Source organism: Dermacentor albipictus, chromosome 2 (genome assembly GCF_038994185.2).
Source record: "Dermacentor albipictus isolate Rhodes 1998 colony chromosome 2, USDA_Dalb.pri_finalv2, whole genome shotgun sequence".
NCBI classification, from domain to species: domain Eukaryota; kingdom Metazoa; phylum Arthropoda; class Arachnida; order Ixodida; family Ixodidae; genus Dermacentor; species Dermacentor albipictus.
Genome location: NC_091822.1, coordinates 207,519,661 through 207,539,478, shown reverse-complemented (window position 1 = coordinate 207,539,478; position 19,818 = coordinate 207,519,661). Strand labels below are relative to the sequence as shown.

Below are 19,818 nucleotides of genomic sequence, written 5' to 3'. Positions count from 1 at the left end.
ATTCACCTTGTTCATTTTCCCGTGCTGCCCTCTGCCACATGCCGCTGGAAACCTTTTGGGAGGGTCCCAGGGCATTCGCCAGTTGATTTGCCATCCTGCAGCCATGTTGAGTGCACGTCGGTTGTGTGTCTTGTGGATGGTGAATAATTATTAATGGCTTCTCCGGGGCAGTATGTTGTTCCTGGAAACCATGTAGCACTCGCTGACTACCAGATGAGGAGGCCTGAGTGCACTGTCGTGCAAACAGTGCGGCCAATAAAGGCACACCAAGTTCCGTTTGCCAACACGGCTGCCTTGGAGTTCGTTGTCCGCGATTTCTGCAATTGGAGCTCGCTCTTTGTATTTTTTTTTTTTACACATCATTTAGACATTTCGCATGTTCAAGAGTTCTTCGAGCGCAGCCTTCCGCGTCGGATTTATCAAAGCGGTGCACATGTTTACATCGACATCTACAGCCACAGATTGCTGTCAGCGTCAAATATTGTGGAAAAGATGCATTGTTGATATGAAATATTGTCAAAACGTAGCAAAGCATACATTTCTGCGCATATATGCCATCTTGTTCCACCCTGAGACGAATCAGTATAAGCGTTGAACCACTTAAATGACGGCAACTGTGATACAGATACATATATTATGGGCTGTTAATTTATTACCGATTCTCGCTTTTCCTTAACTCCATCACATTTGCAGTTTGCGAGTGCCATAAAGCATTATTAGATCAAACTGTGCTTGACATGAGCGCTCATTTATAGGCTGTGTTGTTCTCCCACGAAAACGCGGATGCCATCGCTGACACCGTTGGTATAATGGAGCGAGACAGTTTTTTATGCTGCTGTATACCTAATGCACTGTCTCTTGTTTCCCATTTGACGCAGAGGTAAACAGCGAATCTTTGGAATTGAGAAATGTGTCAGTACAACAACATGCACAGACCCACCTATCTACATAGTGAATGCGACCGGCAGCCTACGGGTACGGTGACGTACAGATGTTGGCACAGCGCTATGTCGCCACTTGCTGCTTATTGTGTACGTGCCATGCAATACGAAGTGTAGTTGATTTCAAATCGCTAACGCCAGAACTGAACTATAAAAGCAGCTTCCTTCGTCCTACCTGCTTACATTTCAGTTCAAGATTGCCAGTAGTGGGCGCACAAACTCCATGGTACTAGCCCTGACTTTTGGTTAACAGTATCAACATTGACTCAGGCTGCATGTGCACGGCTTGAGAGGGTTTAAGCTTGTGCATTGCAAATGAGTAGGCATGTTTGACTCATTTTGAGTGAGATTAATTATATTTACAAGTGAAGACGCTGTCGCTATTGTGTTGTGGATTCGATGGCCGATTGTGCGGGGTTCGGTTGAACGACGGTCAGCAAGCCGATTTTGTCGGTGCCGTCGTCAGGAAAGCCCGTTGCAGTAGAACTCGCGCCCGTCGGTTACGTTGTATATGCCTGCATTGTTGTCGGTCTGGTATGATGGTTTTAGTGACACACTGTGCTGAATATACGGTCAATCGTTGGTGGGAGCGTCTTGTTGGTCGCGTATTGACCCAGTGTTACTGTGCCTTAAACCAGAACACGAAGTAAGGCATGCGCTGCCACCACTAGCAACTGTGAGCCCACGGTGCAAGAAGACTCCGTCGGCAACATGATGTTTTTAATTGTCGCCCACGTGTAATGCACGGGTTTTTCATTAAATTTGCTAGCCGTCAATGAAAGATGGCAACTACATGGCTCACGGTGTAGTCTGGATTACTCGGACGAAGCCCTGGCCACTTTCTGTTTTTAAGTGGAGTTGCAGTCTTACGCTACGCATTTTTTCGGCACCATACCGACGTCGAGCTACTAGTAGAGTTTCAACACGGTACACGGCACAAGTGCTTGCAACAGTGTGCGTGCGAGCACTTTTTCTTTTTTCGGAGGACTTTCTGGCACGCGCGACCCTTTCAAAACATTTTGCGACTAATCCGCTAGGGCAGTGCGCATGCGCCGTCGCGCCATAAAAAAGGCAGATTCCCGGTTGGTAGACACCCTGAATGTGCTGCACAAGCACCAACAGTGCCAAGACCCACATGGGATACCCAAGGACAGAGTGCGTCCTATTTACTTTAAATATAAATTTACCTGTCACGATTTTTTTGGTGGCGGTGGTGGTGGTGGAGCAAAAGCTGGGGGTGGTCCCACAGGTGACTTCCTCTCTTGGAGCGGAATGTTCTCGTACATCTGCCGGGGCATTTCTGTTGGTGGCCTTCAAGGAAAAAGAAATGGCACAAGTGCCAGCTTATACAAATGAGGTTGATCAAATCAGTGATAGTGTTTTCTTAATACCGTTTGTGCTGACACATTACCAAATATGCATTGTTCTATTTTTGACTCCAACCACAACTGAAACGACACAGCATAGCGCAAATTCGTAGGATGACAACTGCTCGAGACACATTGGCATCAAGTGAAAGCAATAAATTTAAGTTGCAACACTTATTAAACAACCCTGCAATGAACATTGCGTTTTTGCGAACTGACACACAGCTTCATTATCTTCTTGCTACCTATTATGCGGCCCCTTTGGCTACTTAAGAGGCGCTTCTATACCTGGCTGTTTTATGTCAAACTTCAGCAGCACGCAGTGTCTGTGTTAGCCGCCTAGAGAAGAGGGTGAGCAGTGGAGGCAGAGAGCATGCACTGAGGGCGAGCGGGGTTCGCTGCATCCTTATCGTTCAAGTGCATTAGCGTGTGCCACAGTCAGCTGTCCTGAATATTTTGCTCCATTGTCTGCGGGTTGAATTCTTAGGATTTTTGCTTTGCTTCATAACACGCATGGCCAAGAAATTCTCAGGGTTTTTGTGTAACAAACCTACATTGCGGCCTACAATGGTTGCTGTAGTGAAGGGCTTGAGTTCACGAACCCTTCAACTCCCACATTAATTCCGAAAAAACATACCGAATTTCCCAAATCTTTTTATCTACCCATAATTTTTTCTGTCATTCCTATTCTGAAAATCTATCACAGGGTGTTTAGCAAGTTGGCATTTCCAAATTCCTCGAGTTTTCCAGGTTTTCCCTGAGTGCCTTAGCAAAATTGCCCGAGTGATGCAGAACTGTTTTTGTCAAGACGGGCTGAAACCATATTGCCCGATGCGGTCACTCTCTAGTAAGCATATAACAACAACAAAAAAAAAGAAAAATCTACTTAATCTAATTCGAATACTAAGGAGTACTGTTTATGTTATTAAAGAAGAGAATAGAAGGGAGGGGTTAGTAAAATGCACAGCAAATGATGTGTCTTCTAAAAAAATTGCAAATCGAGTTCGACATTCTCAAATACGAGCTATTTCCGTCAATTGACAGCAAGCTGAGTGGTATGAGGCCCGAACTTCGTCACAATTGAGATTCTCTCTCGTCAGCTCGTAAGTCAACCGCAACTGTCCCGACATACCCTCAGCCCGCACACAACGCCTCGGTGTTGTGTTTCACTGCTTAAAAGAGTTTATTTTGGTTTGGATAAGGGACACCTGCATCTCGGCATCAGCCAACACTTTGTTTTTTGAGCTCAAGCTCCTTCAAAACGGCGGCAGCATGCTTCCTTTCCTGTTCATTCCTCAATGTGTAGGTGCCTTCTGTTCTTGTTCTCCTTCCGTCCCTTGTTCGCCCCATGGACTATTTGAAGCATCTTCTTGGTCAGTTGCACAGCCCATGTCCGATTTTTCGAACTCTTTAGGTAGCGAAAACATCCGAAAAATAGGCCAGTTGGAAAAACTAAATGCATGTGATTTACTGTCCTTAAGGGCTCAAACCACCACAGGCACATTCGAAAATGCTTTGAAGGCTTGTCGGTACACCTATTAGGCATATCAGTGCTCATACTGTGAGAGGAAATACCGGGTGCACGCGTGCATAATTAAGGAATACATACTGTGTCCCGTGGCAATAGCCCCTTCCCACGCTTGTTATGCTTCACTGCAATACTTTTGTGTATGCTTCATCAAGTAACATTTCTGTACGGAGGCGAAGCTAACTTTCGGGAACTGGAATTATGCAACGCACCGTACTTTCCAAGCTTCTAAGCCAATTGCGAGGACCACAAAGGCGGAGTCCGTGCCGTTGCTGACAGCAGCGAATTCTTTCAATAGAAAACACGGCACCCAATGGCAAGAAGCTTCATAGCGGACGTCGAAGCAGCTAGGCCTAGCGTTGCCGCAGTGGTGGCTATGGCTGCCAGCGGATCTGCTTGTGAGAGTGCCGGTTCGAGGTGGCGAGGTAACCAAAATGGCAGCGGTGGTGGCTTTGATTAATGCCCTTTCGGACCTGTGGTCACGGCACAATGTCCGGAAAATCAGGCGGTTAAGAATTCTTGCATCCGAAATTTTAGCCGTTCTGATACATTGACTCTGCGGGGTACATGATGGTGCCGCGAAGCCGGCCAAATTATCGGGAATCCGGAAAGTCGATCATTGACTGTACATTGGCAACTCCTCTAGCCAACAACAGGACGTCAAAGACGATTCATTACAGTTCCTCTCTGTTACTCGAGCCAGCATTACCGCAGTTTTCGACCCTTTCAGTAAAATTAAAGCTAATTTTCCCTGATAGAAGCGCAAATTCCCTGAGTTTTCCCTGAGTTTTTCCAGACTACTCATAATCCCTGAGAATTCCCGGTTGGTGGACACCCTGTATCAGTACTTGATGGGGAAAAAAAAAAGCTTCTCTTGTGGACAGTTCTGACTAACTTGTCTTTGGCAGTGGGAGCAGCACATCGGGCTGAACGAGTGTGACTTGTCATTGGTGATATTGGTACAACCTCCCATGACGAGTACAGCTCGGGATTTAGGGTTAAATGGTTAATGTGCACTTGTACCTAACTAATCGCACAAGCAATTTAGCATTCTGCACCCAGCGGAATGTGGCTGCCATTGATGAGAGTACAAGTAGGATTCTATAAGCACTTATAAAGACTAGCCTTTTGTACATGAAGTGAAATCCTACGTGTCGCATTTCGACTTATTTTGAACACTGACATGCATTCATTATGAAAAAAGGTATGACCCACTGCTCAATCTAGACGTAATGCAGTCAAAGAATCTAAAACATCCGTAAATCAAGCTGATTCAAGAAAAAATGTAATTCAGAAGTTTATGCGCAAAATACATGACCTGATCATGATGCACACTGTAGTGGGCTTACTCGGATCTGGACGAGTTTCAACCACCTGGGGCTCTTTTAAAGTGCACCTAAATCAAAGTAAACAAGCATTGTTGCATTTTGTCCCCATCAATGCAAGACTGCACATAACTCTTAATTTGAAATCCAGCGTTCAACGGAAACCCGTCTGGTTGGGAAAATTCAGGGCAGGAAATATTGAACATTGACCAGTCGTTGAAAACAAAAAGGAAAAAATATGTTTCGGTCCCACTACGGGAGCTTCGTACACAATTAAGGGAATGAGGTGAAGGTTGGTTACATACGCTTCATGATGTGACGTAAGCATAAGGTGTATGTCGGAGGCAGATTGCCCAAGTTGTGATAGAGCATGCGTGACGTCGTCTAGATATGAAAGGATTCATGGTAAAATCTTGCCACCTTGTTCTTTTCCTTTCCAATTATCTTCATGCTATCCCAGTCGATGCCATGGGCCATGGACACTGCATGTTCAGCCAGCACATTCGTTGTCACGTGCTTGCTGTTGAGCACAATATCATTGTCCTTGCTTCAACGGCATGCAAACACAATGAGAAAACTTCACTCGATTTCAGCTTTCAATGCTATTAAATAGATTACTATCTGTGTTTCTGCATGTTGTAAACTCGGTGACTGACTGGGCATGTACTGTACTGCTTTGTTCACAATTGACAATAAGCAATGTAAGCGTACTTGTCTGATGTGTGTTTTTGCCAGTTGAGGCCTCTCGGTCATCTGGCGATGTAATAAAGGTATCGTCAGCCATTTTAGAGTATTGTACACACTAACACCGCTCTGAAAGCAGTAGCACAATGCTCAAAACTAGCAAGCGAGCAGCGCAATGAACCCCACCAGCTGCTACCATAGCGGCCATATTGCTAACTACGTAATGATGATGACATTAGTTTTGATTTTGCCAGCGCCATCTCTCAGTGGCAGGCTTTAGTTTATAATGCCACCACTACTGTTATTTCCGTTGCACTGTGGAAGGTACAGTTTCTCTTCTCTAAGTATATTAGGTGTTCTGTGATAGAGCCACAAGGTGTTCAATATGCAGATTGCAATTTGGCCACCAAATGCACTCTTGAACACATTCTTGACAGTGGCGCACATCTTGATGCCCTTCGTGCAGCAGTGCGAGGATGTCTTAGCAATGAGCAGATGGAATGACGATACAGTGATCCAACAAAAGCAAGCCATCTTACACACTCTGTCTGTCTCTCTCTTTCCAGTACGGTGCTATGTGCATTGATAACCTGTTTTTGGGTGAGGAGCCTCTATCACAGTGTGTCACAACCAAGGAACACTCTCCATCCCAAGTGTGAAGACGATGGATAATGTCAAGCCGACTTGCCAGTAGTGGAGGTAGATCGTTTAGGACTTGACCTACGTAGATTTCCAAGCTGTTAATGACTTTCGAGTTTGGAGAGTCACAGGATGCTCATGGTGCCATATCAGCTGTAGCTGAGAGTTTCCCCAGGTACATATTTGACAGTGTACTGATAATGCATCAGCTTGATCCGCATTTGCTGTACTCAAGGTGGCAAGACTTCCAGGTCCTTGCTTAAAAGCAGAGCTACAAGTGTAGATGATTCGACTCGACCTCAAAGCTTAGACCATGGAAGTACTGGTAGAACCTGGTCATGGCCCACGTGACAGCCAGAGACACCTGTGGGAGTGAGGGACCTTGAAGCACAGGCCACAGCACGTCGAATTTCAGAAGGTTGGTCCTGGAGCAAGACGGCTCCCAGGCCACGAGAGCTTGCATCAGCCGATACTATAGCCGGGTAATGTGGGTTGTTTGTTGCCACACCTGTAATGGATCTCAGCAACGAGTTAATGTAGGCAAAAGCGTGCTCTTGGTTGTAATCCAAAGCGTTGTTCAAGAGTGAATGGAAGGGTGCAGAGATGTCAGACAAGTTTGGAATGAAGCGGGCCACATGGTTGGCCATTCCAAACAATTGGCGAACACTGCTGACATCGACCAGTGGTGGGAGGTCCACGATAGCCTTGACGTTATCTGGATCTGGTGAAATCCCCTCCACATTCACGACGACTCCTAGGAACTTGACTGAAGATGCTTGGAACTATCATTTCTTTTCGCTGAGAGTGACTCCTGCTTGATTTAGGTGAGCCAAGTTGCCAGCTGGTCACTGGTCGTGCTCTTGGTGATCCCTACCGAAGACTAGTACACGGTCTATTATATTGACGACTCATGTAGTGCCTTCTAGTAGCCGCGACATAAAGCGTTGAAAATATTCTGTTCCTGTCGCGATGCCAAATCGAAGACGTCTATAGCAATAGCGGCCAAAAGGAGTGATGAATGTTGCGAGTTCTTCACTCTCACAACTTGGTTTGATTTCATGAAAGCTGGATCTTGCATCAAGCTTGGAAAAGACTAGTGCCTCACCAAGCTGGCCTAAGATCTTCAATTGTTGGCAGAATGTAGCGTCCCCGCTGGATAACCTTGTTAAGCTTCGTCAAGTCGACATAGAGCCTGTACCCACCTGACGGCTTTGGCACAACGACGAGGCCTGAACATCATGTGGTTGGTGCGGCAAGTTTTCGGTTAGAGAGAGGGTATTTATCTTGGAACACTTAGTGAAAAGGGACAAACATCTGGATAAAGGCAGACGTGATATTTCTCTTGGACTTCCCTTAGTCCACGAAACATTTTGGCCTGGGTTGACGGAACGCTCTCGGTCGAGTTCAAGAATTGATCGACGCCAAAATCTTCAATTTCTGGCAGTTCCAGAAGATGTATCATCTGATTCTCAACAACATACAGTGTCTGCACAGTCACCCAGTTACACCCCTCCAAAATTGCAGTGAAACTTACCAGCATGTGCAACCTTAGATTTCCCGGACCAGGTACCTTGGCTTCTACTACATCCAACACGGCAGCCAATCTCAAGAAAAAAAGGTGAAACTAACCTTACTTCTGCCCGCGAGTCTATCTTGAAATGTGCAAGGTGGCCATTTATGTGTACGTTACATCAGTGTATCTTGCCCGAAGCGTACTGAGCCCGTGAACTTCTTGGCCTTGCAAACATCAGCGAAGTGACCTTGCTTCTTACAGAAATTGCACATAGCCTTAAGAGTGTGACATTCGTTTGGCCGCAATAACCGCAAGTTGACTGAGTTGGCTGCACCGAATTGCTACAGCGTGACAATGTGCCTGGTGCCTTCTTCTTGCATTGTGCCACATCGCCGTTTAAGCTGTTGAAAGCTGTACTCTCACAGAAGCTTGCATGGGAGAGATGCTCTTTCTCGGCTTTCTCATGCAGACGTGCTTGGCCCAGTGCTTCTACCGCCAAAAGTTTTGTACATCGGCACAACTGATCAGATACCTTTTCGTACCGCAAACCTACAACGAACTTGTCGTGAAGAAGGAGGTCTTTCCACTTTAGGGTTTTTGTACCCAGAATGCTTGACAAGATTACGAAGTGCCATAAAAATTTCATCGACCGACTCCCGTTGCTGTTGTACTCGACGATGAAATCGGTGGCTTTCATAAATTCCTTTGACTGGAGGGATGAAATGGGTGGACGTTTGATGACAGGGAAAATGGGCCTGAAGAGAACGACGAGGCTTGACAACACGGACAAAAGCGTGTGAACATGTTTGCAGGTTCGAGGGTAGGAAAATGTGCTTGTTTGTACGAGCAGAGGCTGGCGATGGATGTGTGAGCAGAGACTGGCGATGGATGCCAGTTGTGCATGAAAATGAGTAGATGCTGGACAAAAGGTGGATCTGAAGCATTCGATGTAGATACGAGGTTGACGAGGTCACTGGGCAAACGGAGGGTGGAGCCGTAAAACGTCTCAGCTACAGAGCAGGCGAGTTCTGGTCGAAGTGTTGACTGAAGGCCAAGCAGCACGACTGTAAGGTGCGATACCCAATCGATACCCTTTCAAGTGTTGACGTAGCCTCTTGACGATACCGTTGGATGCAGGATGGTAAGCAGTTGTGTGAATGCGCACACAACCCAGAAGGGACGTTACAGATGTGAAAAGTGCCAACCCAAACTGACTGCCTTGATCAGTGGTCACCGTTGATGGCACACCAAAACAGCTAATCCATGTAGACAGAAAAGTATGAGCAGCTGTCTCCACCGTAATGTCAGGCATTGGAGCTGCTTCAGGCCACCGTGTGTGCCTATCAATACAGGTAAGCAAATACAAATAACCGCAGTACGGTGATAGAGGGCTAAAAATGTCTAAGTGAATGGTGTCAAAATGTGCATCGGGGAGAAGGAATTTGTCTAATGGGGGAGGCTTGGTGTGTCGTTGCACCTTGATACATTGAGATGCTGTACAAGTGCGGACCTAGTCGCTTATATCAGCACGTATGCGTGGCCAAACGTTAACGTCCGGTGGTAAGGAGTTGCGTGGCACGTATGCCTGGATGGCAGATTGAGTGCAGTGTATCAAAAACAGCACGAAGAACAGCAGGAACACAAAGTGGGCACTGTTGGGTGAAACGTCGCACCAGAGTGTGACGTTGTGGTTGGGAAAGTTCCCTTGCTCCAAGCGGAGGGGTGTAGATGATCGGAGTCATGGAAGTTCATCGTCGGATGCTTGAGCTGCGCGAGTGGACAGAACTTGTTGTGGCATTGGTGGTTACACGACTGAGAGCATCCGTTGCCTTGTTAAGGTTGCCTTTGATGCAGCGTATGTCTGTCGTGAATTCGGCTATAAAAGCAAGGTGCCGGAGCTCTCCAGGAGTATGGGTGGCACTGCAGGAATGTAAAGCTGAAACAAGTAGCTTGTGGTCGGTGAGAATTGTAAATTGTCGCCCTTGCAGGAAGTTATCTGAAATGCTTCGCTGTGAGGTAGGCCATGAGGAGCTCCCATCTGAAAGTACTGTATCGGCGTTCAGTGCAGCGTAACTTGCGGGAAAGGCAGGAGATGGGTGCCCATGCACCATTCATCCGCTGATGAAGAGTGGCTCCCACGGCTTCCAAAGAAGCATCCACCATAAGGCTAGTGGGAGTGGTCTGTGAAGGATGATGCAGAAGGGCAGCTTGTGCAAGTGCAGTATTAATGGCAGTGAAAGCTTGATCAACGATCATGTCCCAAAGAAGTACGGTAGACTCAGCTTTCGAAATGGAAATGAGTGCTTCAAGAGGCTGCACCAACTTGGAGAATGCAGGGATGAAACGGTGATAAAAGTTGATGAGTCCGTGAAAACGTCGCACTCTATATGTGGACTTTGGTCAAAGGTGGGTAGTCGATGATGGCCAGAACCTTGTTAGGCAGTGGAGTGATGCCATGATTGGTGATGTTATGTCTGAGAAAATCTATCTCCACCCCAAACTGATATATGCCAACATTGATGACGAGATCATAATCACGAAGTCGAGCGAAAAGCTGATGTAGATGCGCCTTGTGGGTTTCATCATCGCTGCTGGTGATGAGGAGATCTACGTAAGGAAAACAAAACAGTAAGTCTCTGGTGACTTCGTCTATAAAACACTAAAAGGTTTGAGCTGCGTTGCACAAACGGAAAGGCATGCGTAAATACTCAAAAAGGCCAAATGGGGTAGCTATAGCAGTTTTTGGATTGTCAGCTGCCTCAACTGGGATCTGGTGATACGCTTTCACAAGATCGATTTTCAGATATGTTGTTGTACTGGTTAAAAAGGCAGTGGTACCTTGAATATTGGGTAGCGGGTATCGGTTGGGAAAAGTGACCGCATTCAGTGCACGATAATGACCACAGGGCCACCAGTCATTGTTCTTCTCGGGCACCATGTGTAGTGCTGATGACCATAAGTTTGATGACGGACGAATGATTGTTAGTTGCAACATATGCTCAAATTCACTGCGGGCAACTCAAAGTCAGCGGGGCGGAAGGGAACAGGTGGACGTGTGGTAACAATATATTAGGTTATTTTTTTGTTTTGTTTATATAAGTACCTGCAGCACCACAAGGGCATTATTGCAGGGGGGGACAAATTGAAGAAAAATGAACAGGTGACAAAAACTTGATACAGCTAAGCACAGGTGATAAAAGTAACAAAATACGTAACATCGATGAATCATCTCGATGGCAAAACGGTCTTCAGTGAAATGCGGTGCAAAATTGCAAGACAGAAATGGAAAGGGTACAACATCGCATGAAGTGCAATGCCAGCCAAATGATATAAAGAAAACGGATGATATTATACTACGACAGACTGCGTCACAATAAAGACAGAAACTCTGAACATGTTTTACATTACCAATGCTCCTGGGAAGCCTATTCTAGTGTGCGGAAGCATGCAGAAAAAATGCATTACGGTAGACATCAGTACGACAGTGCATTTCAAGAACTTTCAGCTCGTGATCACATCATTTAGAGATAAAGTGGGGAGGGAAAATGTACAAGTTCTTATTCCTGTGAGATCAGAGTAGATTCGGAAAAAAGTTCTAATTTTGCAGTTAATCGGCTGTGTGCTAGTGTTTTCCAACCAAGGTACTCTTTAACTAATGTAATACTGCTACGGAAGTTATAATTACCAGAAACAAATCTTGCAGCGCGGTTTTGGACGCGTTTAAGCTTTTCTATAAGTTTAGGGCTTTCAGGGCCCCATACCTGGCAAGCGTATTCGTGTACCGGACGAACATTTGTTATGTAAAGCAGTTCTTTTACTTTCTGGGGGGCGTTATAAAAATTATGTCTAACAAGGTTTAGCATACGAGATGATTTTATGGTTCAGTATTCAATACGTCTGTTCCATGTTAAATTTTCTGAAAAATAGACCCCACGGTATTTGTAGCGCTGGACCTTTTCAAGAAGTAGTCTGTCCAATTTATACACTGATCTCACAGGAAAGCGTTTACGGGTGAATGACACAAGTTGGCATTTAGCACTGTTCAAAGACATGCCCCACTTAATGCACCAAGCATGAATTTTGTTTAGATCATTCTGCAAACTACTAACATCAAAATCATTTTCTACATTCTTGTATATGGCACAATCATCAGCATATAACCTCACTTTGCATTCTAGATTGTGGACAATGTCATTTATAAAGACTAAAAACAACAAAGGCCCCAAAACAGACCCTTGGGGCACGCCAGAGGTTACGGTGACAGGTGTTGATTTAGTGCCGTTTATTAAAACATGCTGTGTTTGTCCAGACAGGTAATTTCCAATGCAATGTACTATTGCAGGGTGTATACTGAGACAAGATAATTTATGTAAAAGCAATGCATGAGAAACGGTGTGAGTGAGAAATCCAAAAATATGCAGTCTACCTGAAATCCAAGGTCAAAAGAGTAAAAGAGATCATGGGAGAACGCTACCAGTTGTACCTGACAAGCCAGGCCTGAATCCATGTTGAAAATTCGAAAAGAAATTATTGCTTTGAAGGTGTTTCATCACAGCACTGTATATAATGTGTTCTATTGTTTTGCAACATACACATGTTAGAGAAATAGGCCTGTAGTTTTCTAGTACATTTTTGGGACCGTTTTTATGAATAGAAACTACGTGGACTACCTCCCACTCTGCAGGTAATGAAATGGTATCTAATGATTTATTAGACAGAGCTACTAAAAGATGCGCAATTTCTTGAGAGCAGGATTTCAATACCTGCGATGGAGTACCATCAGGACCACCAGCCGATTTGTTGTTCAGACTAGAAATAAGCTTCAGAACACTGTTATATGTGACAGTAACCATAGGCATATTCTCGTAGACTATTTCTTGTATTTCAGGCAGTTCACCAGTGTACGTCTCAGAAGAAACACTTTTAAAATAGGAATTCAGACAGCAAGCCTTCTCATAATCATCAAGCACTGCTCGCCAACTGATAAAATAGGGACAGTGGTGCCCACTTTGCCATTTATTTTGACAGATTTCCAAAATTCTTTAAGATTATTCCTCAATTTTGCGTCAAGCAATGAGATATAAGTTTGTTTATTTACCTTTATTTCTTGCTTAATTTTGTAGTTCACGTGACGCATTTCATGGAAAACAGACTGATTGTGAGCCTTCATATACGAAACATACAGGCCGCGTTTTTTATTAATTAGCGAGCAAATTTTCTTATCTACCCAAGGTTTACCTTTCTGGCGTCTAGTTGTCAAAAGTTCGGAAGGTATGTATTTTTCAATTAAAGTCTTTAATTTATCTCTAAAAAGAATCCAAGCTTCATCTATGTCCACTGACTGGCTGACCTCATAAAAAATAGGGAAGAAATGTGAGAGCTCTCGTGATAAAGACATGTAATCCCCTCGGTCGTAGAAAAAAACCTTTCTAGGATATTTATGGGCTGGTCTAACTGAAGCAGCACTAGACGTGGCAACAACGCAATTGTGATCACTGATACCAGGGATGACAGCTACATTTTGGATCAACGACTCGGAGCTAGCAAAAAACAAATCTAAACTGCTGGCAGAAAAATTATCTCGTCGCGTGCATTCGGAGACGAATTGGGTTAGGTCATTAGTTATAATGAACGCTGAAAAGGCAAGAGATAGGGCAGTCGAATCTGTGAACACAGGTTTGCCATCTTCCCAGTCAACAGCAGGCATGTTAAAGTCACCCCCACGTATACACTCAGTATTTACGGTAGTTAAAAAGTTTGATAGCTCGGTAAATGATTCCGGATTACAAGAACTAGGAGACCGGTAAAAAGACCCAACAGCAAGGTAACTGCCATTGCTCATTCTAACGCAGTGTGTTTAGGAGTTTTATATATCGAAGACTGTGCAGTAATCTCCGAAAACTCGTTGAAAAGAGCTGCATACGGTGAGGTAGGCAGTTTGATAAAAGTGGGGCTGAGAGCAGCAGCGCGCGACAAAAAACTGCTGACTGAAAGACCCGTGATGATATCCACCAGGCGACAGCGGCTCATGTTCACGAGCAGATGAAGATTGCTCAAGAAATCAGCCCCTAACTTGGCATAGCGGACGTCTGCTATCCAAAATAGCCATGGCAACCTTTTCTTAAGACTGAGATCGAGGGCATGGGACTACTGTCCGGAAGTTGTGATGACGGAAGAGTTGATAGCTTGTAGGGGGGTTGACTTTGCACGGAAACGCCGGTCAGCTTTGGATGAAGGAATTACGCTGACCTCCGCACCAGTGCCTACCAGCAAATGCAGTCCTGTGGCTCGGTCGGTTACACGAAAAAAGTGGCTTGACGTATGGCCATGCTCGCCCGCCGCTCTTATTGACGACCAGCCTGAGCGTTTCCCACAAGCCGCGAACATGGTGACGCACATCAACAAGCCGTGGTGCGAAAGAGCGGTGGTAGTAGCAGAGGCCTTGTGATGAAAAATTGTGCTCAGGTTGTTAAAATAGCCATTGCATAGAAAGCGGCAGGAGAGGCTGATGAGTTGGATAGAGTCAGTCATTGAAGTCGAGAGTGTTGCGCAATTCCCAACGGCAGTCGGCGACTTGAGATGCGAGCTCTTTTACTGGCTCCCAAAGGGAATCCACTTCAGGAAGTAGAGAGCTACAAACAGCATTTATGACTGCCGGAGCGTCGTCCATCCTATCGTCAGCCAGTTTGGTGGGTTCCAACAAGGGCTTATGCTTAGCTGTGACGAGAGTCATGTGTATGCTGGCTGGAAGACGTTATAGAAACTACCAACATAATAGGGTCGTGTCCAAGGAGTCTAGTTGGTTACCAATGAGGTGTTGCAGGCGACGCAGAAACTGAGTTGGAGGTTGGTCACCGAGGTCTTCGTTGTTCAGGAGCTGCTGAATACACCGATGCACAGACGGGACAAGAGGGCGAAGAAGAGCCTCCTTGATTGTCATATATGGCGTTTCCTGATGTGGCTGGATGAGGATGTCGTGTATCTTGGCCATGGCCTACAGCAACAAAGCTTCAAGCAGGAGTTCATATTTGCGAAACTCTGATATGACTGCAGAACTTGTTCTTAGCTTGTGTGAACCATTACGTGGGATTGGCGAGCTATAGCTGCGGTAGCGTAATGGTAGCTGTAGCTTCTATAACATTCGTAGAACGTACCTGAACGGTTGCAGAGATACAGTCGAACCCGACTATATTGAACCCGTTTACATCGAATGATTCTGTATATCGAACAATTTCTGAACACGGTATAGTTACAATGAGTATATATAGCAAAAATTACACTTAAATCGAACAAAAATAGCAGCGACTCCTGATACATCGGACAAGCAGTGCAAAAGTGCCCCCAGAAGTTGGCTTTGCCTCGCCATGGCAGTGAAACCCGGCGATGCGGCTCCATCCAACCACTCTCCCTACTGTGACCGTGCTGCGTCGGACGAGTCGTCAACACCCCCTTGCAAAAAATGATCCTGGCCCGCCCGCAGCACTTGCTGGAACAGCCAATTAGAGGCTCTTGTGCCCTCGTCGTGCAAGATGGCGCAAGTGCGAGTTGTCTCGCTGCTTTTCTGGTTCATTGTTTTTGTGCCTTGTGGGCCTTCTCCCGCAGTGTTGCTGTGATGAAGCGGCAGAATTTGATTTTCGCCATGAAGCTTGAAATTGTAAATTGGGTCGAACGCGGTGAGAAGTCGGATGACCCCGCAGCATGCCAGATTCCGAGGAGCACTCTCAGCACGATCTTGAATAAGGGGAAGATTAAGGCTAAAGCGGAAAAACTCGCAATCGTGGCGCCTGACATGTACGCACAGCTGTGTACAAGTGGTTCATCTGAAATTGCTTCAGATGTGCCGGCTTCCGTGTGCCTGGTGGTGACTGCAAAATTCTGATGAGTGCGACGAAGCCGTTACCGGTGTTGCCGAAGTTTGGAGCGAACCGGCAGAATTTCCGGAAGCTGTGAATGGTCGATGAGTTTGTGAGTGCAGGTGATGGTGTCGCGACCATGGGAGAGCCTGAAAACGAAGACTACATTGCCGACATCGTACCAAGCACAAGTGAAAGTGGACACAATGAGGAAAGCAATGACGGTTCTTTGCCCACATCCTCCGAGGTGATTGGTGCACTCACACCAGTCTGATGCTTCTGCACGAATGTGGAAGGTTGCGACCTCAGCCGCTCCGACTCCTTAGACAATGTGGAGAAGTGCGTGCATCGCAGGCAGCAAAATTGCCCAAGCAGAAGAAAATACAGGACTATTTTATGCGAAACTGAGCTAGTTTCATCAATGGTATGTGCTTTTATGATGTCCAATTCTTTAGTAGGCTTATATCGAATTATGAAAATATAAAAGCATACAATCGGTGGCTGTGCTGAGACTGGCGGCGAAAGCGTAGTCTTCGTATGCCACTATCCATGTTGGCCGCTTCCCCGGGCTTGTAAAGGTAAACGGTGGCGAGGGCTGAAATCCGGGCGTTCTGACGCGCATGATGTTGACCTTGGTATCCTCAGCGTCCGCGCCGGCTGCTGCATCCGTAACCGAAGCATTAGGTGGCTCGCACTTCTAAAACCTGTAGGAGTTGAGGAGGACTTCGGGATGAAACACTTGGGAGGTTTATTTACATTATTTACAGTGAGCCGCCAAGAAATTAATAGTCATAGAAGTCATTACGGGCTGGCAGCAACTCGGACGCTGCGGCCCGTGGCAAGAAGCTCGAAAGAGATGAATCAAGGAATGCCTCTAGGAATGCTCTAGGAATGCTCTTCTGCTGCTCCCGGTCTGCGTCTTTTAAGCCCTTTGGTGTCTCGAAGACACGTCAAGTTCGGTCAATCGGCGAGCCCGCTCGGGTGTCGTCATTTTCGGCCAATAGTAGGCGCCCGTGCAATGGAGTCACACCCGGTGAAGAGAGTCGCTGCTTGGTCCCCCTGCAGTCTTGCCTTGCTGACTTGCAATGCGCCGTCACAATAGATGGATGGGGGCGACACCGCCAGGTTTTCACGGTGCATTACAGCCGCCTTGCTTCGGGACCCACTTTACCCGCAACAGTGCCAGGCTCTCGCTTCACTTTTGGGAAAAGCCAAGCAGTGAATAGCTCCACCGGCGGCACACAAAGTGGGGGCCGCCAACTTGTTTGCACGTGCCGCGCCACAGAAATGTGGTATCCGTGCTTCTGCGCTCCTTAATTAGCTGTGGTGCTATTCGATGTGGTCTGGGGAACTCGAAGTAGGCTCAGGAAATGGTCCCGTATCTAACACACCATGTTCAGGGGCGCCAAACGATGACATGAGCAACTACTGCCCATAAGAATAAGAACCTTTATTGCTGTCTGCAAGCTAAGTACCATATTTACACGATTGTAAGTCTACCTATTTTTTAATTTTGAAAATCTGAAGTGGGGGGGTCGACTTACAATCGAAACCAAAACATGTCACCGCAAAAAAAGCAAGATCAACAGGATATCAGGGGAGCTACAACATAGTTACAATTTTATGTTTGCTCTACAGCCCCACCCATAGCTTTCCACTATCCTGCATGTTTGTTCACTTTTTGGAAGGGTTTTTCAACATTTTTTAGAGTTTTACAGCGCACGCAGCACTCATGGGTGGGTGTCGGCAGTTCGTGGAAGTGCCCCTGTTCCATTTGCGGCGGCACTCTTAGAACAGTGGCGTTTGCGGGGAGTATGGATAGTTCATGGAAGAGCAGACACCGCTCATGTGTTTCTCCTTCCCTGTAGCTCTTTAGTTTCATGCGTTCGATTTGACTGCTGGCCATGTGCTACTTCCGTGCTTCCTCAGTCATCATGAGTGCTCCGAGTCCACCAAGCATTCAACACTCGTTCACAGCAGTGTTGAAGAGGGCTGCCATCCTTTATGCTGAAGAAACAAATAACTGCGCAGCAGGCTGCAAGTTTGATGTTTCTTAATGGGTGGTGCGAGAGTGGCGACGGCAGTGAAGCAAAATTTTCACCTGTGACGGCAAGCAAAGACGTTTCCATGGGCCGAAGTCGGGATGCTTTCTGGAGCTGAAGGCCAGGCTTACGGCATACATAACCTAAATGCGTGATTGGTCCCTGGTAATGATGTGCCGCACGGTCACGAGACAAGCCTGGATCTTCACTTCTTAAGGACCTGCTCCGCCGTGAGTACGAGTGGCTGGAGGCTGAAGACCGCGAACTTACGCCAACCGGACATGTCAAAAGAGCCTCCCGGATGCCTCTGTGTGGTTGGGTGCTTTCAGTGTGGACTTATGTATGCATGCAAATACACTTATGTATGCAAATGCGGAATTTCACTGGATGACGGTGTGCTGTGGGACCGTAGCAGCAATGACCATGCCAGCTACTAATAAATTTTTGTTATGGAATGTGCCCGCGGGTAGGCTCTTCTTTTTTTTTTTCCTGTCACACGCGATATGGGGGGTCGGCGTACAATCGTGTAAATACGGTATATACCATGTTGCAAGGTACCACCCCCTTGCTCTTAACGCCATCTCGCAGCTGCAAAATCAAGCACAAAGCAGCAACCACTACACCTGCACCGCTTACCTTTTCATTCATGCACAACATCCACCTAGTGAGACGAAAGAATGGTGAAGAGGAGGTAGGCGAGAGGAGATAGTGAATGGGGTAAAGCCAATGCTGTGATGAAACGGGTGAATTGCCACTCTTCACTTGTGGTAGATCGCATACGTGGGAGGATCATGGGAAAAGGGAAAGGCGTTGCCAGACAGCATGCTTCATTTGGGGTTTATTCAATAAAGGAAACCCTACTACCAGATATGGCAACAGAAGTGGACAAACTGATTAATTCATGGTACGGAATAGCCCGTTTCCGATATTTCTGAAAAATAAAAACCTGCAAGTTCATCCATGGGGACAGCTGATGCAGGGAGTGCAAACACAAAGCTGCGTTAAAGCACCACAGCATCAAGACAACAATGCGCAAGCAGCCATCAGCAAATCAACACTTCAGCCACGATGCGATGCACAACAACGACTCGAGAAAACACATCTCACTGTGTGTTCCGTGCACTGCATAGACAAACACAAGTGGTGCATGCAAAGTAACATTTAAGGTCAACTCATGGCTGTCGCACGCTGTCAAAATCGCTACCAAATATTGTTAGTGCAAACAGCACAGAAAGCTTTGCTTACATAGATTCCCACAGTGCATGGGATCTGCATAATTTTATTTTCGGCTGTTTTCAGTATAAATTGGTGTACTAGTTTGCAAATCCAGGTAATCGTCACCATGTCACATGCACACAGCTCCTGTCTGCTTGCAATGCCCAATCTTGGCAAGTCCCATTGGGACTTCAGCACAGTTGAATAGTTTGTGCACAAATTCTTGGAAATCTCCCAGTGCAATCGAGTAAAAAACCTGCATGATTTGCCAAGCATGTACTAGCACACCCTGTTTGAAAACTGGCAGCAAGAAGAGGCTTTGGTAGACAGTACACGATCTTGGAAGGTGCTTTCATCGAAACATACTAGCGCCAACACAACACACTCCACTAGTAGCACAATTTCTAGACAGTTTTGTATCATCTTTGCTTTTGTCATCTGCTCATGCTACAGTACAAGCAGTCAGCACCAAAAATTTACGGACCTCGGGAACGGGGAAAAAAAACCTGATTAATTCTGCAGCATGGGCACACAGTCTGGTATACCGGTAAAGCAGTGGCACCAGCAAACTATCCTGTGAAAACGGACACATAAGACAGCCCATACTGCATTTGGGTTTCATATTAAAATGTGTCATGATGCAACTTTTCACTGTTAGTTGTTGACTACTATTTACCGTTTACGAGTGGCATGTCATAGGATCTCGTGCAG

General features: G+C 46.1%; 1 protein-coding gene across 7 annotated transcripts in view; it reads right to left on the bottom strand.

Moving 5' to 3' along the window:
* The window catches only part of LOC135903419 (tyrosine-protein phosphatase non-receptor type 11-like), a 256,113-nt gene that overhangs the window by 35,362 nt on the left and 200,933 nt on the right, over positions 1-19,818 (bottom strand). For all 7 annotated transcript variants that reach the window (XM_065433750.1, XM_065433751.1, XM_065433748.1 and 4 more), the window contains one exon: positions 2,129-2,252. In XM_065433750.1, coding sequence (XP_065289822.1) covers positions 2,129-2,252 — 124 coding nt within the window. The remainder of the gene's footprint in view (positions 1-2,128; positions 2,253-19,818) is intronic.